The 26,690-nt window shown below is 42.9% G+C and overlaps 1 protein-coding gene and 1 long non-coding RNA gene across 7 annotated transcripts in view; both read right to left on the minus strand.

Moving 5' to 3' along the window:
- Positions 1 to 26,690, minus strand: part of LOC149157167 (syntaxin-52-like) — a 172,709-nt gene that overhangs the window by 89,862 nt on the left and 56,157 nt on the right. For 5 of the 6 annotated variants that reach the window (XR_016262463.1, XR_016262462.1, XR_016262464.1 and 2 more), the window contains exon 2: positions 8,080 to 8,181. The exons of the other annotated variant lie outside the window; for it this stretch is intronic. Coding sequence is in view for 2 of the 5 variants with exons in the window: in XM_089439170.1 (XP_089295296.1) it covers positions 8,080 to 8,181 (102 nt within the window). In the remaining 3 variants the exon portion in view is untranslated. The remainder of the gene's footprint in view (positions 1 to 8,079; positions 8,182 to 26,690) is intronic. 6 annotated transcript variants of the gene reach the window in all.
- LOC149157168 (uncharacterized) lies at positions 4,481 to 6,013 on the minus strand. The gene is made up of 2 exons (XR_016263629.1): positions 4,741 to 6,013; positions 4,481 to 4,655 (listed from the first exon to the last, which is right to left on the minus strand). It is a non-coding gene; the product is annotated as an uncharacterized LOC149157168 (long non-coding RNA).

The raw sequence follows: 26,690 nt of genomic DNA on the forward strand, positions 1-26,690 counted from the left end.
GGAGGACCTGGATTTATTTCTTGAAGACCAAGAGTGAGGTCTTCAAGCGGTTTCAGGAGTTTAGAGCTCTTGTGGAGACACAGACAGGTCGGAAGATCAAGTCCCTGAGGTCGGACAATGGAGGAGAGTACACCCTTGGAGATTTTGTTGACTATTGTGCAGAGGCAGGCATTAGGAGGGAGTTCACTGTTCCTTACAACCCCCAGCAGAACGGGGTTGCGGAGAGGAAGAACAGATCCATTGTAGGGGCTGCCAAAGCCATGTTACATGATCAGGGGTTGCCATTGTTCTTGTGGGCAGAGGCCTGCAACACAGCTGTTTATTTGCAGAACAGAAGTCCGCATCGTGCCTTGGGGCACATGACTCCGAAGGAGGCTTTTTCTGGGAATAAGCCTGATATTGGTCATCTTCGTATCTTTGGATGCATTACATACTCCTACATACCCAAGGAGAAGAGGACCAAACTAGAGCCCACCGCAGAGAAGGGTATCCTTGTGGGCTACAGTGAGACCTCAAAGGCCTTTCGGATTTACATTCCTGCACAGAGGAGAGTTGTTGTCAGGCGGGATGTGAAGTTCGAGGAGGACAGGGCTTTCAAGAGGTCACGGGAGTTAGAGTATCTGGATCAGCCAGACCCTCAGCAGCAATTGAGTTAGTCGCAGGGATCCAGTGGGCAGGGATCAGGAGGATTCGGAGGTACATCTATGAGGATGTCAGGTCCGTCAATGAGTAGTGGCTCGCCGAGCCAGAGGGGTGGTGCTCCGGGTAGCATGCAGAGCAGTTCACTAGGGAGTCCACTGATGGACAGTTCACACGGTACCTCAACTTCTACAGGTTCAGGTGCAGGCAGGAGGACAGCAGACAGACAGTCAGGAGTTCAGGCTCCTGATGATGATGAGGAGGAGGAGTTTCATTCTCCAATTGGAGAAGTGCGCTCAGGGAAGAGGAAGCCCAAGTGGCTTCAAGACACCTTGAGAGATGCCACATCTGTTGCTGAGCCTAAGAGACCGGTCAGAGAGAGTAGACCACCTGAGAGGTTTTGTAGCTATATGGCAATGGCTACCAGCATCCTTCACTCTGAGCCTTCTAGCTATGAGGAGGCAGCTAGCCAGCAGGTCTGGAGAGAGGCCATGCAGGAGGAGTATTCTTCTATCATGAAGAATGATGTTTGGGAGGTGGTGCCAAGGCCTGAGGGAAAATCCGTGGTTACTTCCAGATGGCTTTACAAGGTAAAGCATGCTGCAGATGGCAGCATTGAGAAATTCAAAGCGAGGTTTGTGGCTAGAGGGTTCTCCCAGGTAGAGGGAGTTGATTATGAGGAGACCTTCGCTCCCGTGGCTCGATATACTTCGATCCGCTCCATTATATCGATAGCAGCAAAGATGGGTTGGAAGATCCACCAGATGGATGTGAAGACTGCATTTCTCAATGGCTTCATACAGGAGGAGGTGTACATTGAGCAGCCACAGGGCTTTGAGGTGCATGGAAAGGAGTCCCATGTGTGCAAACTGAAGAAGGCCCTTTATGGCCTGAAGCAAGCTCCCAGAGCTTGGTACTCCAGGATAAATACATACTTGCAGGGGTTGGGTTTCACAAAGAGTGAGGCAGATCCGAACCTTTACTTTATTGTGATAGGTGAGGAGCCTCTCATTCTGGTGCTGTATGTGGATGACTTGGTCATTACAGGTGCAGAGAGACTCATAGAGCACTGCAAGAGAGATCTTGCGGCGGAGTTTGAGATGAAGGACATCAGCTTGATGCATTACTTTTTGGGGTTGGAGGTGTGGCAGGAGGAGGGGCATTTCTTCCTGGGGCAGGGGAAGTATATTGTGGACATCCTTGGCAGATTCCACATGGAGGATTGTAGACCCATGTCGACACCGATGATCACCAACTGGAAGAAGCTTCATGCTTCGGATTACAAGTTGTTGGATCCCACATTGTACAGGCAACTAATTGGTTCCTTGATGTATTTGGTCAACACTAAACCAGATATTTGTTTTGCAGTCAACACAATGAGTCAGTTTATGTGTGAGCCTAGAAAGGTTCACTGGGTGGCTGCAAAACACATTTTGCGGTACTTGCAGGGGGCAGTGGATTATGGTCTGGACTACAGGCAGGGGGATGGAGTGAGATTGGCAGGTTATACTGATTCTGATTGGGCAGGTTGTGCTTCTGATAGGAAGAGCACTTCAAGGTGCTGTTTTGGGTTGGGTTCGGCAGTAGTGTCATGGTTCAGCCGGAAGCAGCAGTCAGTAGCATTGAGTTCAGCGGAAGCAGAGTATATGGCAGCCAGTCTAGCTAGTTGTGAGGCCATCTGGCTTCGCAAGATGTTGTTTGGCTTATTCGGTCAGCGGTTGAGACCTTCAGTGATTTATTGTGATAATCAGAGTTGCATTAAACTCACGGAGAATCCAGTGTTTCATGACAGGTCAAAGCATATCGGGATCAAATATCATTTCATCAGAGACTGTGTTCAAAAGGGAGCTGTGAAGCTTGAGTATATTCCCACTGATGAGCAGGTTGCAGATATTCTTACCAAAGCCTTACCACGGGGCAAGCATGACTACTTCAGAGACAAGATGGGTGTGGTGAGGAACACCTTCCTCGGTAAGAGGGAGTGTTGAAATTTGGTACCGGAGGACAAATGGTTCCCTAAGGCTTTGATCTTTGGCCTAGGAAAAAGTGTCCAAAAAGAATTTAATTTTTCTCCTAGAGTGACTTTATAATTTTTATAACGTCAAATCTAATTTAAAAGTGACTTTAAGTGATAAAGTTACTAAAGTCTAATTTTAAAGTGACTTTATTAAAGTCAATGTAAAATTAGAAAGGAAAAGTGACTTTGTAAATAAATGACTAAGTGGGTCTTTATTAAAGTGGGGTGAATTAAAAAATAGAAAGTGAGATTTAAATGAGCATTTAATCTCAGCCCTAGATCTCAATCTATTTCAGCCATTGGATTTAAGGATCACCCAAAAGTCACTTAGGGTTAGATTAAAGGAGGAAAAGGAGAAAAAGATCATTCATTCTTTCATGAGCATATTGAGAGAAGGAGAGCAAGAGAGCAAGGGAGATTTTTGGACAGGGAGGAGAAGGAGACAACAGTTTGGCACACATTCCAAGGCAGCAGTTTAGCAAATCCGTATAGCTGAGTTAGCACACAGTGAAAGGCAGATTTTGGCACGATTTTCTAGAAATCCGTACAGCTGTTTGCACAAAAATCGAGGAGAAGTTTGCACATAAATCGAAAAGCAGTTTGCTGGCACATTTTCGAAGGAAATCCATACAACGTATTGTTGTTTTTCTGCATGCAAATCGAGATCCTTACAGCATATTTATTGCAGGCCGTACAGTGGCATTTAACTCTGAAAGTGGGCACGAAAATCGAGGAGGCCATACAACATTCATTGCTGTCCTGTTTTGCTGTTTGCTAGTATTTTCCAGTTGGCTGTGAGGCACGGAAAACGAGATAAGTTGTAAAATTTGTTTGCTGATTTTTTGCTGAATATTTCTCAGTGTAAAAGCATTTTTCAGAAATAAGAAAGAGCTCTCGAACTGGTTTTCTCCAAGAGTTGTAGGAGGTTTTTCCAGGGTCACATTGACCAAAAATCACTGTGTTCAAATGTGTTAAATGGCTGTTTGTACCTGCTGATTTTTATTTCTGCATTTCCAGCATTCTGTAAAATTTCCAGAATTTATATTTTCAGCAAAAATTTATTTTTTCAGTTGTTAAATGTATGGATATGGGAAAGGGCATTTAACTATATGGGAAAAATAAGGTGAAACTGAAAACCGGGGTGGGAAATGAGAATTTTTACACAACGGAGACACTTTCCAACAATGCAAAATATATCAATGTTTGTAAATGCATGTACAATCCTCCATGCATTCAGCAAGTAGCAAAACGAACAATGTTGATCTTCTAGTCATATAGTAGTCAAACAAGCATGGGAATTTGCCTCACTGTGTATGGATTTCGTCCAACAAGCTCAACTCTGCTAGCTACAATTTGGATCAGCTACCAGAGGTGGGACGAATTTGTATCAAGAAGAAAAAAAACCATGTTCTCCAAGGAGAACCCACGCCCACTGCTCTATCAAGAGAATCGATTCTATTAAGCTTGCCTCTTACAAAGAAGAACGCCCAAAGATATAAATATCGGCTCCAGAAATTTCGTGCTCCCATTCTGGCTCGAAAGTTGTTCTGCGTTTTGTGCAGTGTCTAAGCATTCAGAATTTAAATGCGGCCTCCTGTAAGTAATATTCGACTCCGACCGATTCTTCAGCACCTGCGGAAATAAATATTGGACAGCTCTGTTCAGATTTTGGAATTCTCCGCTCCCAATTTTAATGCGGCATCCTGTAAATAATATTTGACACCTTCACAATTAATAGCAGCCTTTCGCCATTCGGTCTGCTCAATGGAAATTTTTGATGGCGGCTCGTGTACGAGAATCGACACCACTCGTTGCCCTGATCTCTTCTGATGATGCGTGCTCATGCAACCAACTGTTGATCGAGCTAGCACTTCAACTCGGTCATTTGGAAATACGCTATGGGAGGATTCCCGATTGGTCGGGCGTGATGAGAAGCGGGCGTCTTCACAGTTTCATCCCCTACGAATTTGCTCTCCCATCGGATGACCATGCGGCTCACCTCAGAAGAATGACGAATGCTTACCGTAACTATTATGGCTATGCCGATCGCACTTGCTCTCCCATCGGATGACCATGCGGCTCACCTCAGAAGAATGACGAATGCTTACCGTAACTATTATGGCTATGCCGATCGCACTTCCTCAGTGCTTTTCGCCGCAGCCTGGACCCGTTTGTATGGCTTCGATTTAATTCGGCACTCCTGCGTTGATCGCTATTGGTTAATTTCCGCGGCCAGGAATACATTGATTTGTCTAGCTCAATTCGCGTTCTAAGAATCACTTAGCCGTCACAACCTTTCGACACGCTAATGTGCATTCATATTGGAATTGTGGCTCGATGCATTGATGCACCGAGTGCATATTGACGTGAACTCTTTGCCGACAAATCCACTCTAAACAAATTGTTCGTTCCTCTGTCGCTCTCTGCTACGACGCACCAGATTGCACTATATCAGCCAGCTTTCAACCAAGTCTCATGAGATCGCATTTATGCAACGCCCCGGATTGAAATTCATCGTCCCTTTCAGTGATAGTTGATTCGATCTTGTGGGCAGCACAAGTGGTTTCCGGTGAATGCTTATACTAAGTCCACTACCCTTCGAAGTTTGCGCACAGTAATATTCGATCTTGGTTGCTTCAATGAAAATGCCCACGGCTTTCGGCTAAAAAATATTTCGATCCTGGGCAATTTGGTCCTCCAATAGTGAAATCTGCCCCAACTATTTGAATTCGACTTTCTGGATAAGAAATCGACCTCTAAATATTGATGGCAAACCCAGAAATTTCAAAAGAGATAATTGGCTCCTTTTTTAACCAAGGATTTGTTTAAGAAAACCCTGGCTCACATTCCCGCAGTGGATATGGTACAACAATTTTAGCAATTTACAAAATCAATGTGATTAATCTCAAAACCCTCAAACCATAATAGTTGTAACTGAAAAACCCGCAGGCTGAGCCAAGAACGAGGCTCCGATACAAACTAATCATGCATTTAACAGAAGATTGTCATTTAAAATTAAGCAAAGAAAGCACTGCAATCCCGTAACACCATGAATAGAAAAATACTCAGCGTTATTATATTAGATAAACCAGGGTTTTACATGCACATACAACCCGTATAGCTAAGATAAAAAGCTAGTCTCAAATAGATCTACAATAATGCCGCAAATCAGCCTCCAAAATAGAACTGAAAAACAATACACTACAACCTATGAACCCGGGATGGATTCACCAAGGGAAAAGATGGGTGCTCGCCCACTCTCACTGAATCACCTGAGGGTTTCTGTCTTGGGGCTACTGTTGGAGTAGACAACCGGGGTTTCAACCTCACATATAAGAAACAATATCAAAACCAAGATGTCCTCCAATGGTCTCCTCCTCTTTTATAGATTTGATGGACTCCTCTAAAACCTTCTATTTTATTATTATTTTAATCAGGGAGCACTTTTCCCTCTTTTATTTCAATTAAAATATTCTTTTTAATGCAGGAACGGGGTAAATTGACCACCATGTCTCCTCAGGTCACCTGGAACTCATATCTAACCATCTCATCTTGTAGATCTTCTTGTTCCAGTTCCAACGAGCTATTACACTAAAGTGTTCCATCAATTAATCTCCCTGGAATGCCACCTCGAGCATAATTAATTAAGTTATGCCCAATAATAACGCTGATTTTTTAAAGTTGTCGGAATGCAATAGAACAAAAGACAAATGATGTGGATGATGGAATATGCCAAGTGAATGCCATCAAATCCCATAAAAACCCCTCAAAACTCCATCGGAACCCCTAATGACATAAACCTGGTCCACTGACCTGGCCATCTCCTGCCCTAGAAATCCACCCTGCTTGTACTATGAAGAATAATGAAAATGGGGACATGACAACACATGTCCCAGAATTGGGACATATTCGTGTCCCGTCGGGACACACTCGAACACGATCCGGAGGATACGTGTCCCACTGAATTGTGTCTGATTCGCCCAATTCGGGACACGTGAGGGCTCAAGAACGAATCCGGTTTCTTAGTTGCAAAGCATCCTTCAAATTGCTATCATTGTTTTATATATTTGATCATAAATGGTTATCTCTATATACTCATGGTAATCTTACTTGTTGAAGCGTTTACATGTTTCAAGTGGTTTATTGTAAATGCGTAATTTGATGGTTGATGTATCTCTTGGCTAACTTATCATTCATCTCCTAAAACTTGCTTAGTGTAGCACTAACCCAGCCTTAGATTTTCCTTAGGGTCTACCCCCCTTCACTTCGACTACGAGAGAACCTAGAAGGAGGAGTTGGGAACTGGGTGACAGCCCCAACTCACAACTTGCCCCCAAGGCCACACCAAGTGAAGTTAGGGATTTCCTCCACGCTAACCTTAGGTGTGGATTTAGGTGGCAACAATTCTCATCCAAGTTCTCCTTCTTTGGATAACCATTATTTGGAAAGCTAAGTGATGAAAGCTTTTCATGTCACTTGTGCATGGACATTCCAATTTTGGCCTCTATGTACCTTAATAAATTACTCAAATGGATTATATAGTGTACAGCATATGTGTACAACATACTTGCTTTCTCTGGTGTTTCTTGTATGTGAGTAACTTTATTCCATTGCTGGTATTGTGCAGACAACAGCATATCCCTGGTTATTGTTGCATGGTAATTTGGTTTCAACTCTGTTATGATAATAGCACAAATTACTTTCGTAAGTTCTATTATATTAGCAGATATGCAGATCTCTTCAAGAGTTAACAGAGAAATCTTGATCATTATCTAGTTCCAAGATCAATCTAAAGTTTGTTTACCATCTGATCATACCCATAAGGATATCAGTTGAGAACCTTCTTTATGAGAAAATGTGCGTTTCTAATCTCTACTTTATTTAATTAAGAACTACAGCGTTAAATTCCCTAGGAGAGAATGAAGCTATTCCCTAATTCAAATCAAAAGCCTGAGGAAATCTCCTGCTCACAGACTCAATTGACACTGGACAGTCATGGCAGAACGAATGCCACAATTTCACCAACTGCCTTTTATACATATGAAGGTACCATTTCTAGATGTGGCATAATGTTTTAACCCTACCTCCCACTATTTCAAAATTAAATAATTCACTGTTTTATAATTTTTTAATTGATTGCACGTTCCAAGTTCCAACTAAGTTATGTGTTCATCAATGTCAGTAAAATCAATCAGTCAATTGACCAACGAAGAGATCTTGCATGTATAGTGCAAGTTGCACCTAGATAAATATTCTTTGTTTGGTTAATAAAGGAATCAGCTATCAATTATTTGTTCCCTTGGCATGGCTTACATCTAGTGTATGAAGAGAGGTGGTATTACTGAAATGGCATCTACACAAATGCAACAGTCTCAATTGATTAGATTGAAAGGAACATTGAGACAATATGGATAAAACATTACTTTTGAAGGCTCTGTGAGGTGGAAAGGCTGATTGCCATTTGCTTTGTCCGTTGTTGCATGTCAAGTATCATATCTTTGCGGCTGTGTAAATCCCTCTCACTCCTGCAAATCTCATAAATACACTAACCCTAGATTAATACAAGTATTAAATTAATCAAAGTACCAGTTATATCTTGCATTTGAAGAAATATGATTCTGCAGAAAAACATAACTATGAAGTAATCATGTTAGCCATGCCATCACAATAACACTGAATGGACCAAGACAACTTACAGAAACTCGGTGATTTGGTCAATAAGTTCTAAAGGAGAGAACAATTGATAAATGCATGGCATAGTAAAAGTTTCTCAAGTATAACAAGACAACCAAGACAGGTCTAGAAGTTTGAGGGAACAAACTATCAAAATAATATAAGCTATAGGAGAAAGAAGAATATAATATTATTGATTTGAAAAGAAACTTTCATAACCACATTCTCAATGAAAATGTCACATAAGCTGGGTAAGCTGGGTAATTCTTATGGTGACACTATTAATTCTCTCTATTGTGGCATGCATGCATACCATGATATTAACTTGTTTGGTAGCCATAAATAATGTGAAAAGCTAGAACACTATTCTTTGGAAATGCAATTTAATCCCAAGGTTCAAGCAATGGAGCCTACGCTCTTTTGACGTCCTAATTTCAGTGGAAAGCCTTCGTCCGGGGATGACAGACCATTTTCACACAATTGCAACTTAATTGGAACCTTCATACTGCATTGCTTCATATTGTTTGACAGACATGTGTATTTCAGGAGAGAGGAATAAAGAATGTAATGTCATCCTTGTCTTTTAGGCAACCTATTTGAATTTCTTCTAGTAGATTCTTAATTTCTTACTTCACACTTAGTCTAAATAATGCCATGTTACGAGTCATGCAATATTGACATTATGATAAGCTATTTATATAATCAGTTTCATTTCATTCCTAAATATGTACTAGCACTCCTCTTGAAAAGAGGATCAAATAGACAAATGTACAAGACAGTTGGCCATGGTTGTTATAACAAGTTACAACCCCTCAAAGATAGTGTGCCCTAGAAAGGTGTGCAAAGGGTGGGATGCCCTCGTGATGAATACAACAAACCCTCCATGTGTAACTCTTTGACCAAGCCTTTATTTAATAGATGATAGACATTGGAAGTCTCTTGGATAGAGAAGTCGCCAAATGATGCTAGTAAACTCCTCATAACATGGATCTCATGGATAAGTGTGCAAGGAATGTTCCATTTGTTGTTATAACCGACATTACATTTATTGTCTTAGTGAATTTACTATTGAGGGTCTGAAATATAACTTATCTACAATGCTGGGGAAAATATCAGAAAATATTGAGAAACTTTTAAAAAAATACAAAAATAATCTCTTTTTCCAATTTTTTGTAATATCTAACGCAAGAGCAACATCAAACAAACACAAAAAAAGAAAAAAAAAATTATGGGGCTTGGCAGGCGATCACGCGCAGACGCATTAGGTCTAGCCTCCACTATGCTCTCCCGGCAGCTCCCCTCGGAGCGCCACGGTGCTTGGCCGCTAGGGCTTAACCCTTGCCTCTACTACTTTCATGGAGGAGTCAGATGATGGCCCTGAGGCCCCCTCCTTTCGTGATATGGTCACTGGTCGACCGAAGGACCAAGAGTCTTCTTTTTTCACCAAGCTAGCTTCATGCACAACTTTTCACTCCTCCAGAACGAGCCCTGAAGCAAGGGAAAAACAGAAGGAAAAAGGGAAAAATGTAGAGGCTCAACCAACTACAGGCACCACCTCTGCAAATGCATTAGCAACGTTGGAGGTAGGAACCACAGAGGAAGAACTACAAAAGGCAAGAACAAAACTAAGAAGCAGTTGCAACCCAAAAGCCAAAAAAATCCCGGAGTTGGAAATTCAAGACCCGGGGGTAGCTGTATATAGAGACTATATGCAAGAACACACAATAATATGTAAATTTATGGGCATCTGGCCCACAGAGAAAGCACTAAACTGGTGGATTCAATCCAAATGGAAACCAAAGGGTGAAATCAGACTACAACTAGGCTCAAAGGGGTTTACAGTCATCTTTGATCTCTTGGAAGACAGAGACAGGATATTTGAGGGAGGACCCTACTTCTTCAACTCTGCAAGACTTTATATGAGATTCTGGAAAGAAAATTTCACTCCAGAGAAAGAGGACTTCACTAGGGTCCTGGTATGGGTTCGCCTCTACTCCCTGCCAACTGATTATTGGGCTCCATTAGTCCTCAAAGGCATTGGAGACCAACTAGGTGAATATATAAAAATGTTTGAGGGCACACGAAATGGACATTATGTTTCATATGCCAGAATATGTGTTTACATCGACGTCTCAGGAGCCCTTCCGGAGGCCATAAAACTAATATTCAAGGATGAGGTTTGGCTCCAGAGCATTGATTACAAACACATCCCATTCCGATGTAGAAAATGCCACCTCTTTAGGGACTGTCCACAAAATAAAATGCCTCAAAGCAGTGAAAAGGTCAACAAGAAAAAGGATGAACAGGGTTTCACCAGAGTAAGCACAAGGAACAAAAATAGCAAGAAGACACACACAAAGAAAGAGCAGCACTAGGCAGCCAGCCTAAATAAATTTGAAGCTCTGAACAAAATGCAAGAACAACCGCTCTCAAACAGCTCAAATGACGAGGAGGCCAAAGTAGATAAACAAAACGCAGCAAACCAAAGGCAAGAGGATCAATACTTGGAACACAACAACACTGAAGATGAGAATATACAAGAAGACATAGAAATGGAACAAGTTCTGGTGGACTCTACCCCGGAGGAAAACGCAATAGAAGAGGCATTGGAAGGAGTTGACCTCATATCAGTCGCAGAGGAATGGAAGAAAAACGGTCTTGCAGCGATTCCAGAAGACCAAATCCAAAAAATCGAAGGAGCCTACCTCCTACAGGAGGAATTAAAACAAAGCTCAAGTCAAACACCACCTGGAAACAGCGCAGTCAACAGCATTCTGGAAAATATGGCAGCAGGAAAATACAACCCAAAAGGCCCAAGCAGGAAAAGAGGAAGGAAAACAACCAGTCAGCTTCTTCAGGAACTCGGGGCCAGACTCATTAACGAAGGAAAGGTAAAGGCCCTAGCCCTAACTCCCACTCTTTATCAATGAATTGCATATCTTGGAATATTAGAGGACTCAATGGTCCTGGAAAGAAGAGAGTCTTGAAAAACAGACTCATAACTGATAAACCGGATATCCTATTAATTCAAGAAACCAAACTTGACATGGCTAACCTCACCCTCCTTCAAAAAAATTGTTTCAAGCATTACAGCTATACAGCGAACTCGGCCACAGGATCTGCAGGGGGAATCATGACTATGTGGAAAAGCTCTCAGTATGATCTAACCTCCTCAGTTGCCACAAAACACTCCATCACAACTGTTTTGAAAATCATTGGCACCAACGATAGCATTTGTGTCACCAACATCTATGCTCCACACAGAGCGGTTGAAAGAATCAAGATGTTGCAGAGCATAAGTAAGCTCCTTGATTCTATCCACCTGCCTTTCAAAATTGTTGCGAGTGACTTTAACATGGTGCTAAACCTCAGGGAAAAGAAGGGAGGCATCAGAAAACTAGACAAGGACTCTGAAGCCTTCTAGTCCACCATTGAGGGCCTTAGTCTAATTGACATCCCTACGAACAATGGAATCTTCACTTGGAATAACAGACGAGGGGGAGATAGGCAAATTGCTTCTAGGCTTGACTGTTTCCTTCTTTCAGAAGAGATCTATCTCACCTCCTAGGAAATGGAGGCCAGAATTCTTCCTCAATCAGGATCCGACCATTGGCCAATATCCTTGAAGGTTCACATTTCCTCTGGCCCAAAGAATAGACCCTTCAGATTTGAATCCTTCTGGATGGAGCATCCGGATTTCATGGAAAAAATGAAAGAATGGTGGAGTAACCCGATGCCCCAAACCGGAAACAAGATGTATAAATTCCAACAAAAACTGAAATTCATCAAAAATGAGATCAAACTTTGGAACAAGGAAACTTTTGGCAACATCATCATTGACAAAAGGAACCTGGAACTTAGAATGGAAATCCTCTAGCAACAAATCATTAGCGAGGGAATCACAGAACAAAGAAAGCAGCAAGAGCTTAATCTTCAAAAAGTTGGGAGGAAAGGTTTTCTCAAGAAGAGAAACTTTGGCATGAGAAATCTCGCATAAACTAGCTTAAGTGCGGTGAAAGAAATTCGGCTTTCTTTCACCGTTCAATGATACAGCACAAAACACACAATAGGGTTCTGGCCCTAAAAAATAGAGAGGGAAACCTAATCCACTCTCATGAGGACATGGTTGTCGAACTAAATCAGTTCTTCAACAATCTCCTAACTAAGCCTAGAACAGACAAGGCGAGGGCTATTCAAGAAATAACCAACAACATTCTAGTTATCCTCATTGAGGATCACAATAAAATGCTCTTAAGAAAAGTCTCAATGCAAGAGGTGGAGGAAGTAGTTATGACTATGTCCAATGGTAAAGCACCGGGTCCGGATGGGTTCACCATAGACTTCTACAAAGCCTGCTAGCCCCTGATAAAAAATGAGGTTCACGCCTTAGTGGAGGAGTCAAGAATACAAAAATATGTTCTAAAAGCTCTAAATGCCACCTTTCTAACCTTAATTCCCAAGGATGAGGGCACTAATTCCCCGGATAAATTTCACCCTATTGCCCTCTGCAACGTCATATACAAGATCATCTCAAAAGTCTTGGCCAATAGAATAAAAACCATCCTGCCTCTATTGATTTCCCCGCACCAATCAGGTTACGTGGAAGGAAGGCAAATCCTAGATAGCATCATCCTTTCCCATGAATTGATTCATTCCCTTAAAGTTCAGAGAAAGCCTGGAATGATGATGCAGTTGGACATGTCCAAAGCATTCGATAAAATCAGTTGGGAGTACATGAAAGGTGTCCTAGCAGCTTTTGGTTTTCACAAGGACTGCATTAAATGGATAATGGCAATGGTTTCTGGGGCTTTCTTCTCGATTCTCCTGAATGGCTCCCCATCTCAACCCTTCTGCCCCTCCAGAGGTATCCGACAGGGGGATGAGGGATCCCATTTCTCCTTTCCTTTTTGTCATTATGGCCGAGGGCCTATGCAGATCCATCATGGTCGCCTCTTCCAACAATGCCCTATCTGGCCTCAAGCTTTATGCCTCTGCTCCTCCCTCCACACATCAGTAATTCGTTGATGATACCTTTTTAATGGGCCTCCCCACTATCAAAGAAGCCATATCCTTCAAAGCCATCCTCGCCGGTTTCTCTGATGCTTCGGCACCTCCATAAAGCATGAAAAGTCCAAATTGTTTTTCTTTAACACCCCTCTAGCCATCCAAAGGAACATTGCCAAAATAATGGAATTTCAAAGATGCAACCTCCCTTCAAAATATCTTGGAGTCCCTCTTATAGACGAGCCCCTGGCTCGTTCAATATGGGAAGATCTTATCACCAAAATGGAAAAAAGATTAGCCAACTGGACCTTCAATCTCTCAATTTGGCAAGTCGCCTAGTTTTAGTCAAGTCTGTGCTGCAGGTCATTCCCCAATATTTGTACTCTGCCCTTGCGGCCCCCAAATCCATCTCCAACATTCTTAGAAACCTCCAAAGAAATTTCCTGTGGAGGGGCTCGGAAAAAAAGAAGTGGGCGTTGGTGGCTTGGGACAAGTTGTGCAAACCCAAAAAAGCAGGTCTCAGGTCGAGGGACCCTGAGCTCTTAGGGAAAACCCTTGGAGCCAAAACGTGGTGGAGATGGATTTCAAACCCAAACTCCCCCTGGGGCATCATTTGGAAAGAGAAATATGTTCCTACCCACTCGCATGAGCATCTCATCAGGCTCAATGGGACCATCAAGGGCTCTGCCATTTGGAACTAGGCTTGGGACAACAGAGCAGTCATACAGAATCACAGTTTTTGGGAGGTTGGCAACGGGGATAAAGCTCTCTTTTGGGAAGACGCCTGGAAACAAAGGTCGGATCTAAACAAAGATAAATTTAGACAGATCTAGATAAACATGCAAAACAAGGGCAAGAACAAGGTCAGCCACTACTAGAAGCCTAGCAATGGCAGTGACAACTAGAGGGAATGGCTGGATGAAAAAGACTGGGACCCCCCGCCTAACCCTCTGGAGTGGCAAGAGATCTCGATCAAACTCCAGGAAAGACAAATTCAATTTGAAACCAATGAGGATAAGATCAGATGGGGGAAGAATCCAGTCGGGCACTTCAACCTAAAGGAGGCTTACAGCTACATTGCGCTCCACGACCAATGTCAACCGGAGCGAAAATGGCAGACTCTGTGGGAGAGGAAACACTGGCCTAAAATCACCCTATTTTTATGGCTCATCATGCACAAAATTAATTAACCTGGGACAACTTAAGGAAGAAAGGGTTCACTGGCCCCTCCAGATGAAATCTTTGTGAGCAAAGTGAAGAAACAACTAACCATTTACTGAACGATTGCCCCTTTGCAAACAAGTTGTGGAACTGGGTCTATTTAGTTTTCAAAGTTTCAGATAGGGATATCTCCTCCATCTTCAATACCATTGAGAATTGGAGATCCTCCTTATCCCCTAATCCTTTGGTGAATAGGGCTTGCACCCTTATACCATGTATCATTTGTTGGGCTCTCTAGAAGGAGAGGAATGCAAGAATTTTCAGGGGAATCCACAATCCGGAAGAGGTTTTTCTGTCCATGGTCAAGCAAACTATCAGGGAAACTGTGGCTTCTTCCACTCTTGAGAGCCCCAACGAACCTCCCAGTTGTTCGGAACAGCGTATTCTAACCCTCCTGGATCTTCATCTTACCCATTACTCCAAGGCCTCAAGGATTTCGGGTAATCTGGGAATTGTAGACCATTGGTCTCCCCCAGAGACAGGCACTCTCAAATTAAACTATGATGGGGTAGCGAAAGGAACCCGAGTAGAGCAGTTTTCAGGGGTGTTTTCCGAAACTCGCAAGGGGAAATCAAATGGATCTATGCGGGCAATCTTGGCAACACTACCAACAACGCAGCGGAATTACAGGCCCTGGAACACGGGTTGGCCATAGCCAAACTCCACAACTTTGGGCCTCTGATCATCGAAGGGGACTCAACACTGGCAACTCAGGCCAACCGCAAATTACAGCAAGGCATGGAAGCTGCTCGGGTGTCAAACAACTGGCGCCTAAACAAAATCCTTCAACGGATAAAAGGCCACATAGAGAGGGTCAACGAGCTGCATTTTCAAGTCGTCGGCCGTAAAGGGAATGGCCTCACTGATAGGCTAGCAAATGAGGGTATGGTGGACAACTATCGTCTTCAATCGCTGGCTTAGTCTGACTTGGAGAACGGCAGGCTGTGTCAGCAATGCGAGACCATAAATGAAAAGGGAAATCAGAATAACAGGCTACCACTGCTTTGAGATCTACAGTCTCAATAATAATGACAACAGTTGCTCTGTCACAGGCAGTACTAAAGGAAATCTACCCCGTGCTACAATCCCAATGAAAACCTTGCTACGAGCGCAAATAGAAGCTTTGTGTCCCCTCATGAGCATCATCTATCCATCCTATCAACCACCTCTAGTACATCCTCCCTCACCTACCTTTCGTACCTCCCACGGCCCGCATTCATTCCCCACCTCAGGACATCCCACCCCTCAATACTCTTCAGCCCCTATGTATATTCCCTCCAGCCTGCTCCTCCCTGTCACCCTGATTGCTCCTGCATCTTGTTTCTCGCAGCTCCCTTTCATTGTCTGTCTGTTGATCCCCTCTCCCCCTCTCATGGCGCCCAGGCGAGGTTCTAGCCCGGCTCCCCAGCGAGGTAAAGGCAGTGGCTGTGACCCTTCCCGCTAGAACAACCTAGGTACTCTGCCTACCACCAGAGCCAAATCTTTCGCCAGGAGGGCGGCCCTAAATTATGCCATTGCTTAACCCAGAGACGCAGGAACAGGTTGCTAACCTGGAAGCTCAGGCGAGCGTCCTTAGACGCAGGGTGTCTTCGGAAGAGGTGGCAACGAAATTCGAGTGGATCCCTGACCCGAGTCTCGCCAAGGCTAGGGAGAATTTGTACACTCAAGCAATTGACCTCTCCTGGTAGCATAAAACGATCCTCGGTCTTGCGATGCAGGAGCAGGCAGAAATGTCCAAGGTTGTGGAAGAAAAAATTGATATGCTTACGGACAAGTTTGTCGTCTACGTGGAATCAGTGCACCACTGTCGCTTTGTTACCAGGGAATCTCCGCACTACACAATGTTGAAGAAACGTGTTGCCACAGGTGTCCGCTTGCCAATCGATGGATCTCCCTGCGTCAAAAAGGAGGCAGCAGGTGCTTCCTCTAGTCGTCTAATGGCCCCAGTTGCGCAAGAAGGCAACACTCAAGAGCTGCCCATCAGCCTGGACGACGACCCTGTGGAGGGAATCCTTAGCGCCCCAGGGCGAACTTCCTTTTTTGCTATATTACTATCTTTGACTCTCAGTGGTCGAAGAGTTCTCATCGGCAGGCACAATATCGGCAATAAGGAATTTTGGGACAGTCATGCCCTCATCATTGTCACCCCTCCCTTCTGCATCATGGGAGATAGTTTCAACACCGCTTTTTTTTGTAATTTTTCTCAGAAAATCTCAAAAAAAAAAATTGTAAGCTTCAATGTAAAATTGCTCCATCTGAAACCTAGTAGGCCTGTGCTGTTGGCTATAGTGCTAGAGCGTTTTGCTCGCACAACCCAACTTTTTGTAGATATAGCTTTTGTGCAGTAATATAATCTATCTTATTCACAAAAAAAAACATCAAACAAACACATTGCTACATAAATATGAAAAAATATTGATATATAAAAATAAGATTTATAAGGTATCAAGTGGTACATCACAACTCGACACTAAATATGATACCTATCCTCAGTGATAATTCCTAACAAAATGATACAAAACCACATCAAAACAAAAATAAATGTGTTTCATGAGATGAGTCATCATGAGGCACATGGATACTACAAGGATAATGCACTAAGAAATCGATGATTCTCTCTACCCCTTTTATGGGAAAAGGTCACTACTTGTCCTCTAGAAGTAGGTGGGCGACGTTGAGCCTTAGGGGGAAAGTGCAACTACTAGGGGTAAGGTGGAAGGTGTTGGGGCTAAGGTGGAAGGTGTTGGGGCTAAGGTGGAAGTTGAAGTGGGATGTCTTCCGACTATTCCCCTAGTTGCTTGTCTCTTTGGAGGTGGTGGCTGCAACACATTCTCAATCTTCTCCAAATGTGCCACTACTAAAAGAGGAACATCATCCTCTAATTCCTTCTCACAAATGGATTGACATCATGCTCCAACCACTCAAGTGCCTCCTCCATGATAGGCCCCTTGGTCTCCACTCTCCACAGACTTCTGTCAATCACATCCAATGTAATGGCATCTATGTTAGGTGCTTTATCAATCTACTTCACCCATGGCCTGAGATTGTAATCAACATAGACTGTGTTATTAAATAAGTCAACATCTAACTTGTATGAGGGTCATTTTGTAATTAGAGGATGATAGCCCATGGGCATAATTTAAAACTAAAGAAATTATAAAAAAATAAAATTTTAATTTGAACATTTCAAACCTGTTGCACTTCTTGGAGTGTAAATTTTCAAAGGCACTCCAATTGCACTCACTAAATAGTTGCAAGTTTGGCTAGGCACCTAAATGGCAAGTTTTCCACCCAACATCTACAATGAATAAATGGAAAGGAAAAACAACAAATTATATTTCCATCAAGTAACAAATAGATAGAAAGGAAAGATATTGAAATTTGTACTTGAAACTTACCTAGCATCCCAGTGGTCTTGTCTTCGATAGCCATATCATAACCAAATATCCAAACGGCCAACTTCTATATCTCCATTTGTTTGGAAAAGTCTAAGTGTTCAACGAGAGTCAATACCGTGCACTAAACACATTGGAAAATTCCATCCATTAAAACCACAAGCATAAGAGTATGTGATGTGGTGGTCGAGCCTTGCTTTTGTGGACTTTTCATTCTTTACATGGCATTCTCACCCAAGAAGTAAAGTGTATCCTTTAGGAGACCTTTTGTGCTTTGGACGAAGGCAATTGTGGATTTGCCTACTTTTATATGGGCCATCCTTATTAAAGAGGAAAGTGTATGGGATAGAAAAACTTTAACATAAACAAAAAATGACTAAGATAGAACTTTCCTCTTCTAGAGCCCATGCACCGTCTTTGGAGGAGCATTTCTTTGACTTGTGGTGGCTTTTATTCTATTTTTAAGGTTATATTATCTTTGTAAATCTCTATGCATATTCTGTGAAGGCAGAAGAGCTAGTGAGGAGAACAGTTAAATCTTGTTGGTGATTATTTTCTCTTGAGTTCTCATCTTCACACCCCCCTTTCTAGCTGGAGGGAATGTAACAATTCATAGTTTTCAGTGGAAGATAGAAGTTACTCCCACTTAGTTCAAGTGAATTCATCCTTGAACAAGGTGAGAGAAGGTGGTTCAAAAGTGGTTTGACACCCCTTCGAGGTCTTGTAGTTGGAGATAACGCTCCCCAAACTTTGTACTTGCCACTTTGGTAACATCTATTCAGCTGCTATATCTTATTTGTTAATTATGTCTTTTTCTTTGCTTCAATATATGAATTTGTTAACATCAGAAACCACTCCCTCTTAATCCATTTTATAAATCCATAACCCACAGGATTCAAGGTACTGCAATCACAACTCATAATTCCATCCTTGCACTTGCTGCTTTTTACACTTTTACACGCATATCGGCACTTTTTAAGGAAGATTTCCATTCCCTAACAGCAGATTTACATGTTTCAAAATACAGAAATCCATCCCTAGGTAATTTGCACTGTTGTTTGTTGTTGCTAGTGTTTTAATGCAGATTACCGATCTGATATTTCAATTTACAGGAAGCATTTAATTCAGTTTTGCATCACTCCTTGGTCTTTAAGGCTCACAATTCACTTCTAGATTGCATGGTGATTCCTCCCATGGTTAGCGAGCACTAACCCAAAGCGAAAAAAGACTGTAGAAGGTGACAGTGTGCATTATCTAGTTAACTCTTCCAGAGAAGATTGTTGGAACAGGAAAGTAATAACACAACCCACAATAAAGGAAATGAATGAATTAAAGGAGATAAGACAAGTGCACATCAAAATGCACCATTGACCTTAAGACATTTGACCACCAATGGAGAAAGCAGAGAATCAGATTGTGATCTTTCAATCGAGTGGTGATCATAATATGCCCAACAACAAACTAAGAATCCTGCCCAGCAAGATGATCACAACAGAATGAAGGGCAAACACATAAAGATCCCTGGCCTCAAACTCTGAGAAGAGAATGCAAAAAAGATGCCATAAATGCCAAATGTAGAAAACTTAAAAGCTAATGCCAGGAGGAAATATGAGTGCCCTAACTTGGAAACAGTAGCAAACCCTAATTCTGACAAAGGTATTTCTTTCTTGAAGAAAATTTTCAAGAACAGAGATTAATGCCCTATTTTTTTCAAAAACAGAGAAAATATTTTCAGGTTTTCAAAAGTATTTATTCTTTGACAGTGAAAATTGTGTACAATAAGAAAAGTGGGCAGATGCCCTTCCAGCTCAGCTTGCACACCTAAAAGCACGACACCTCTAAAATACAATCACCCTCCTCCCTCTAGTGCCAAATCAAACAATGCTAGATCCCAACCGACCCAACTAGCCTCCCACTTATCAAAAGTATGGAGTTCTTACCAGTTACCACTGATCATCTCTCTGACATGGAGCTGTGAGCACTCCTTCAGAAGTCCAAGTTGTTTAAGATGAGCATTGGTATGCCTGGGTCATTTTGGAGGGACTAGAAATGGAGCTTTGGTTGTCCACTTATTCAATATGACTCCCATTATTTGTATTCAACTCTTCATCTGAGACACCCTCTTTCTTTGGCTTTTAAAACTCGAAGGATACCTCAAGAACGAAGGAACATTGGGTTTAACATCTACACATTGTCTAAACTGTGTAGTTTTCCTATAAGCGGAGGGATTTTGCTTGGCTGGACATCTATGAGGGGATTCCATTTAAGGACAAGTTGGCCAAGAGTGGTCTTTCAGATGACTTTTGTCCAGTTTATTAGCGCCTGAAGACTGTCAAGCATATCCTTTGGGAATGTTGGTTCACCAAGTGCTGTTGGAGTTGGTTAGACTCGTTAGAGGATCAACATTTTGCACTACTTCATGGCAGGGTGCATTGGCACGCTACTTTCTTTGGGAATGGCCACTTCCTTGTTAGTGATGCTTTCTCTGAACTTTGGCATTAACTGTGGACTGTCTTCTTTCAGTTCTTTGAGGAAAGATGAGGTATGCCACCAGCTTTTGGCAAAGGGAGCCTCATTGATCAACGATGCCCAATCTTTGGATCACAAAGAATATTCTGCTTTTATTTCCACTCTAGGAGCTCACAAGAAGAGGTTACGGAATCCATTATATTCACCCTTCTGCTTTTTGCATTTCTAATTGTAAATATTGTTAGTTTTTTGTAGCAGCGGACAGGTGTTCTAGTCTCTATGATGTCTAAGAGGCTAGGGAACATGAGATCTCCAAAACCTAGAAAAGGTTTCACGAGAAAAGACTTGGAGACACTTTAATTAAATTAATTAGCCAATAATTAAAAATTCCCTAAGTGTAACTTAGGAAAATTGGTTAATTAAAGTGAATTAATTAAGGGAGTTTGATTTTGGTCTAGAAACTTCTATTGATGAGGTTAAGATGGTCTTAGCCATTGGTTGAGATGTGATCGTGGTTGTTGAAACTCTGGGAGATTATAAGATCAAGTCAAAGGGTTTGGAGAAGGGGCATCGAATCAGTAGGAAAAATGGTTAAATAAAGTGAATTAATTAAGGGAGTTTGATTTTTCTCTAGAAACTTCTATTGATGAGGCTAAGATGATCTTAGTCATTGGTTGAGATGTGATCATGGTCGTTGAGACTCCAATGAGAGATTATAAGAGCAGGTCGAAGGGTTTGCAGAAAGGACATTGAATCAGTTGTGAGGTGAGCAATTCGACTACCCAGTTGTCCTTATTCAGCAAGGGCACAGTTTAAGCTAGCGAAGCATCAGAGGCAGAGGTTTAAGTAGAGAATTGGGAGCTAGTGTTGATTTGGGGTAGCATCGAATGTGCTCTAGCCATGAAAATTGGTGGAGAGGCTAAAGCACATGAGATCTCCAAGACCCAGAAATGGTTTGGACAGTTTGTACCCGGTTTGGGAGGTATCAAAATAATTAATATTTTAATGGAGTTCCTAAGTCTAAACTTAGGAAAAATAAAATATTAATGGGTATTAATATAAAACTGGGTTAGAAGGTTCCAAAATTCATGGATCAAGCCAAATCTAATCTTAGCCATTGATTAGAGATTTAATCTCATTCGTTGAAGGACCAACGAGAAAAGTATAAGAAGAGGCTTGAGGGTCAGTTGGATAAGACAACAGAGTGATCAGTCATTCATTTTGTTAGAGCGGGGTTGCTAAGCAAAGTTGAATCAGTGATCAGCAGCGAGGGGCAGTGAATACGAGGCAGAGAGGCAAAAACAGTAGTGAGAGACCATCGCAGAAGCAGAAAGAGTGAGAGCAGCAACCAGTCCAGGCTACGCAAAGCCCAGTAGAGACAGCACAGAGGCTAGAGGGACTATGTCATCCACGCAAAGACTGCTGGAGTGACGCAGAGGGTCCCAGAGGCTGCGCAGTGCCTCAGAGGGCTGACGCAAAGGGTCTTAGGGCTGACGCAGGTCAGCAAGAGGCTGACGAGAGGCCAGAAGGGTCAGCGCTGAGCTTCAGTTGTGTCGGAGAGGGTTTCGTGGGATAGGTTTTCGAATATAGAGGTATTGTTGCCGTGTATTTTTCTTTGTCGGGTGAGCCGATTAGGCACCTTGTTGTACTCAGAAAGACTGCATAATAATATAACCCTCTGAATAGCTGCACCGGTTTTCACGCATTAGGTTTTTCCAGGGATATTTGTCCAAAAATAACGGTGTCACTTGTGTGCTTGTTTTCTTTTAGTTGATGATTTGTAGACATTGAGACTATACTTGTGTTTATTTTCAGTATTTATATGGTTAAATAACTTGTTAATGTTAAGTTTAGGTATGTTCTATGCTTAGAGCAATTTATTTCAATTTTCACAGTTAGCTCAATATCTTTTCCAGATTAGCAATCACATCAACATTAAAGTAAATTGCAGATAGAACATAAACATAGATCGCAGAAGACAAGAGGACACAAGATGTGGCGCTAGCCAGGGACAAACCCCAATGTGGGAAAACCATTGATCAATTCTTCTTATATGTTCTTCAATAGCTCAGCAGAGAAAGAGAGAGAGATAGATAGTACATATACAATAGAAGTCAACACTTTGACTTATCTAAATAAGAGCCTAGATCATCTCTAAGTAGAAGATACATGAGGTAGCTGAACTCAGTTGAAGACATGCTGCTTCAACTGATTCTCCCAGGTGACTCCATCACCATGTTGCACCTATCATTGTGATCCTCCTCATCATCATGCTGCACCTCACTGTGTTGCACCATGTTGCACCCATCATCACTATGCTGCATCTCATCATGTTTCACTAATCATGACTGTACCCATCACTGTACTGCATCATGTACCATTACTGTCCCATGTGCCATTGCTACACCATGTTGCCACACTATTGTCCCATGTGGCATGTTGAACCATGTTGCCATACTGCATGTCCCATGTGTTTGCAGCACCATGCTTTCCACTGTTGTCCCATGTGCTTGTTGCACCATGCTTGCCATGTTGTTCCAATGTGCTTGCAGCATCATGCTTGTCATGTTGTCCCAATGTGCTTGCAGCATCATGCTTGTCATGTTGTCCCAATGTGCTTGCAGCACCATGCTTGTCATGTTGTCCCGCTGTACCATGCCATTGTTGTCATGTGGCATTGCTATGCCTTGTGACATTGTTGCACCATGCTATCACATTACTAGCACTGTTGTCCCACTGTTAGTCATTATTGCTCCTATGTGGCAGTATATAGAATCTCCTCATCAATGAAGAGACCTTTCCAATCAAACAAGTCAAAGCACAAGTTACCATACTTCTACACTTCTGTTTATGGGCAGTGTTTTGGTCACTGGTTGGGGCTCCCACTGTAAGCTACAGCAACCCAATAGTCATGCCCAAAACACACCTTAAATTATGCGACCTCCTTTCCTCTTCAAGTTATGTGACCTCGTTGCTTGAGGAGGCACCTATAGCTCTATGTTTGACCCTCAAAATAGCACCTATAAACTTGCATCCTAATCACAACAGAACAATCCCTTACTCAGCCTGTTTCAGGAGGAATCCCCGCGTCTACTAGCCCAGATCAGTCCCTTACTATTTTGGCCCTCCAGCATGGTACTTTGCCCCTCCTTCCAGCTCTCTGTTACCTGAAAACGTCCCTTCAAACTCACTAGCCTATCTTCCTAACTGCGGCTAGGGCACCTGCGTATTTGGCAGCATAAATAGGCCTGTTATAAATCTCCTTTAGGCAGCATAGAGAGCAAGTTGGGCAGCGTATGGAAGTAGGGGTCTCCTCCCTTGAATTGTGGCTAGATCATCCTCCTTAGGACTGTGGCTAGGGCATCACTGAGCCTTACCTCCTCAGAGCTTTGTGTGACCACCAAGACTCGGCCTCCCACAGGAAGGCACCGCCACCAAGCTTCCACTGCGCTCCGATCACAACAGTCATAGTCGGCCTCCCTACTCAACGCAAATCTAGCCGGCCACATCCACGCAGCCTCTATTGACCTCTACGCAGCCTCAATCGGCCTCCACCGGCAATCAGGCCTTCTTCAAGCAGGTGCGAGCTCCTCTCTACCTCTTCTTCTGTCTGCAGATCCGACCAAACAGCCAATTCAGCCTCCACTGCTGCGCCTCCTTACCAACCACGCCCTCGGCTTTCACACAGGCTGTCTGCAAGCAACCTTACGTCGATCAGTAGCGATCCGGCCTCTTCCTCGACCTACTCAGCTTCTTTGAGCAATCTCAACCTCCACACATTCTCCTCACAACTATGCTGGTGATCTGGCCTCCTTTCTGTTGTTCCCTTCGGCGATTCGGCCTCCTTTCTGTTGTTCCCTTCGGCAATCCAGCCTCCTCTCTGTTGTTCCCTTCGGTGATCCGACCTCCTCTCTGCGACCTCTCCAAACGCTTGCACAGGCACCTCTTTTACACAGTTGTAGGTGCACTCTTCTTCGGCGATCAATTAATCACAAGCCGTTTCAGCTGACTTCTTCATGTGGCAAAACTAGGGCGATCTCCCCCTTCTACAGGCAACCTCCTCAAAAGAAAAACGCAACAATTCACCGTTTTCCACACACACAGCCTTGAAAAACGCAGCAACTCAGATCGTCGCAGCTCTTAAACTAGGCATCTGCGACTAGTCGCAGAGATACATCTGATTCTTGCGACAATCGTCGCAGAGGTACACCACAATCCTGCGACGATGCGGAAAATAAAATTTGCGTGAAGAGTTCAAGGGTATCGTCACAATCCCTCTTCAGTTTCTCAGCGACTCGTCGCAATTACTCTTCAGCTTCCTAGCGACGATGTATCATCCCACAACTCAGCGTACAGGCCTCTCTTTCCTGCAGCTCCAATACCATGATAAAAATCGAATTTATTAACTAAACGACTCCCCAGGTAAGATACCTGGAGAGTGTACAAACACTCACACAATCTATTATATTCAATCAAGAGAACAGCCTAGTACATATAGGCTTTCTCACAATCAAGTGGTTTGAACCACTCCCTAAATATTAGGATCTGAGATCTAAAGTTAGACTCTCAATCCTATCATCACCATAACAGTAAACTAAGTTTGGATTTCTCCATTAATTCTAACAGCATCCTCCTACATCTAGGGCTTCATCATCTAGATTTCTCTTGTCACTAAAACCCAGAACAAGTGGAGAGAAATCAAGAGTGACGTGTGTGTAGAAATGACTATCAAGTCACCTCGTTTTCTACTAAAACGTTGAGCACATGAGGGGGTTATTTTGGTTGCTAGCCAACCTTGACGAATTGTCCCATAACACAAATAAATTCATATCTCCATGAATACTTATCGGAATCGGATGATCTTTAGATCAATCTTACACCTCTCGATGAGAGGGATCCAAGAAAAATATCAGTTGCCATATTTGCCCACATGGAGTTTGGCCCTAGTTGCCAATTTTAACACTCCCTCTCAACTAGGGAGAACTCCATCCGCTGATCCATTTGACAGACTGTACTATCTCTGCCAATAGTGCCCTGCACTGCTCTGTTGAACCATGAAGAAAAATTGATCGAGAATGTCTCATCCATTCTCTACTGATCCGAAGTCAGTTCCATATGAAGAGAGTGTGTCATACCACTCTTACTAATCCCAGATCAGTTCCAAAAGAGAGTGAGTTATGTCACTCTTACTGACCCGAAGTCAATGTCATTGATCACAGATTAATATCAAAAGAGAGTTTCTCAAACCACTCATACTGATCCCAGATCAATAGAGGTCATCCTAGCATAGGGAGTACGGTAGATACAACGATGCGTCCATCGATAGTACTACTATGGTCCCTAACCCCATTTCCCTACTCATTGGCCAGATGAGAGGTACTTCCCATGAGTCCCAGACTGCATGGGTAGGATGCCTTGACAGGAGAACCACTCATCCTGTCCATAAGTCGCCACGAGTATCATAGGGTAAAGCTGAACCATTCACCCTGTACACAGTGCACCATTAGGGGAGGGTGAGTCTCCCTATGGTCGCTTGTTGCTCCAAGAAGTACCCCAAGCCCCCCGGAGCTCCCAGAGCTAAATGTATGAATCATGCAGGACCCTCATAAGAGGGTCTCTCAACGACTCCAAGTCGTTCTCAGAAAGTCACAAATTTGACCTTTCCTCGGGGCTTTGACAGAATGTCTGTGACTTGCACATCAGTCCCAATGCGATGGAGCCTTCTTGCTCATCGATGTACCATATCCCAGATAAGGTAGTATCTGATGTCTATATGCTGGAGCAATCATAGAATACAGGATTCCTCAATAATCGAATCCCCCTCTGGTTGACATAGAAGATCACGATGGTATCCATCATGTGTCAAACAGCTCACTGAAGAGCTTCCGCAACCAGGCAGCTTTACACAAGGTCATACTCGTAGCTATGTATTCAGTCTCAGCGGTGCTTATAGCAACCGACTTCTGCTTCCTGCTCATCTAAGATATCAAAGCAGAACCCAATAAGAATTAGCACTCTGAAGTGCTCCTGCGATCCTCCACACTACCTGCCCAGTCAGCATTCGAATAATCATGCCGCTTCACATTTCCAGCAGTGTATCTCAATCCATGAGAGATTGTGCCCCGAAGATATCTCACAAGATGCTTGACACCAATCTAGTGAGGCTCAACCAAATATGAGCCCAACATGCTAACTGCAAAACATATATCCGAATAGAAGTTCACCAAGAACATCAATGCGAATGAGTTTATGAAATTCAGAGGCATTTCCCA

This window comes from Pinus tabuliformis, chromosome 9 (genome assembly GCF_031772625.1).
Source record: "Pinus tabuliformis cultivar Carrire ecotype Pingquan chromosome 9, CPIR1, whole genome shotgun sequence".
NCBI classification, from domain to species: domain Eukaryota; kingdom Viridiplantae; phylum Streptophyta; class Pinopsida; order Pinales; family Pinaceae; genus Pinus; species Pinus tabuliformis.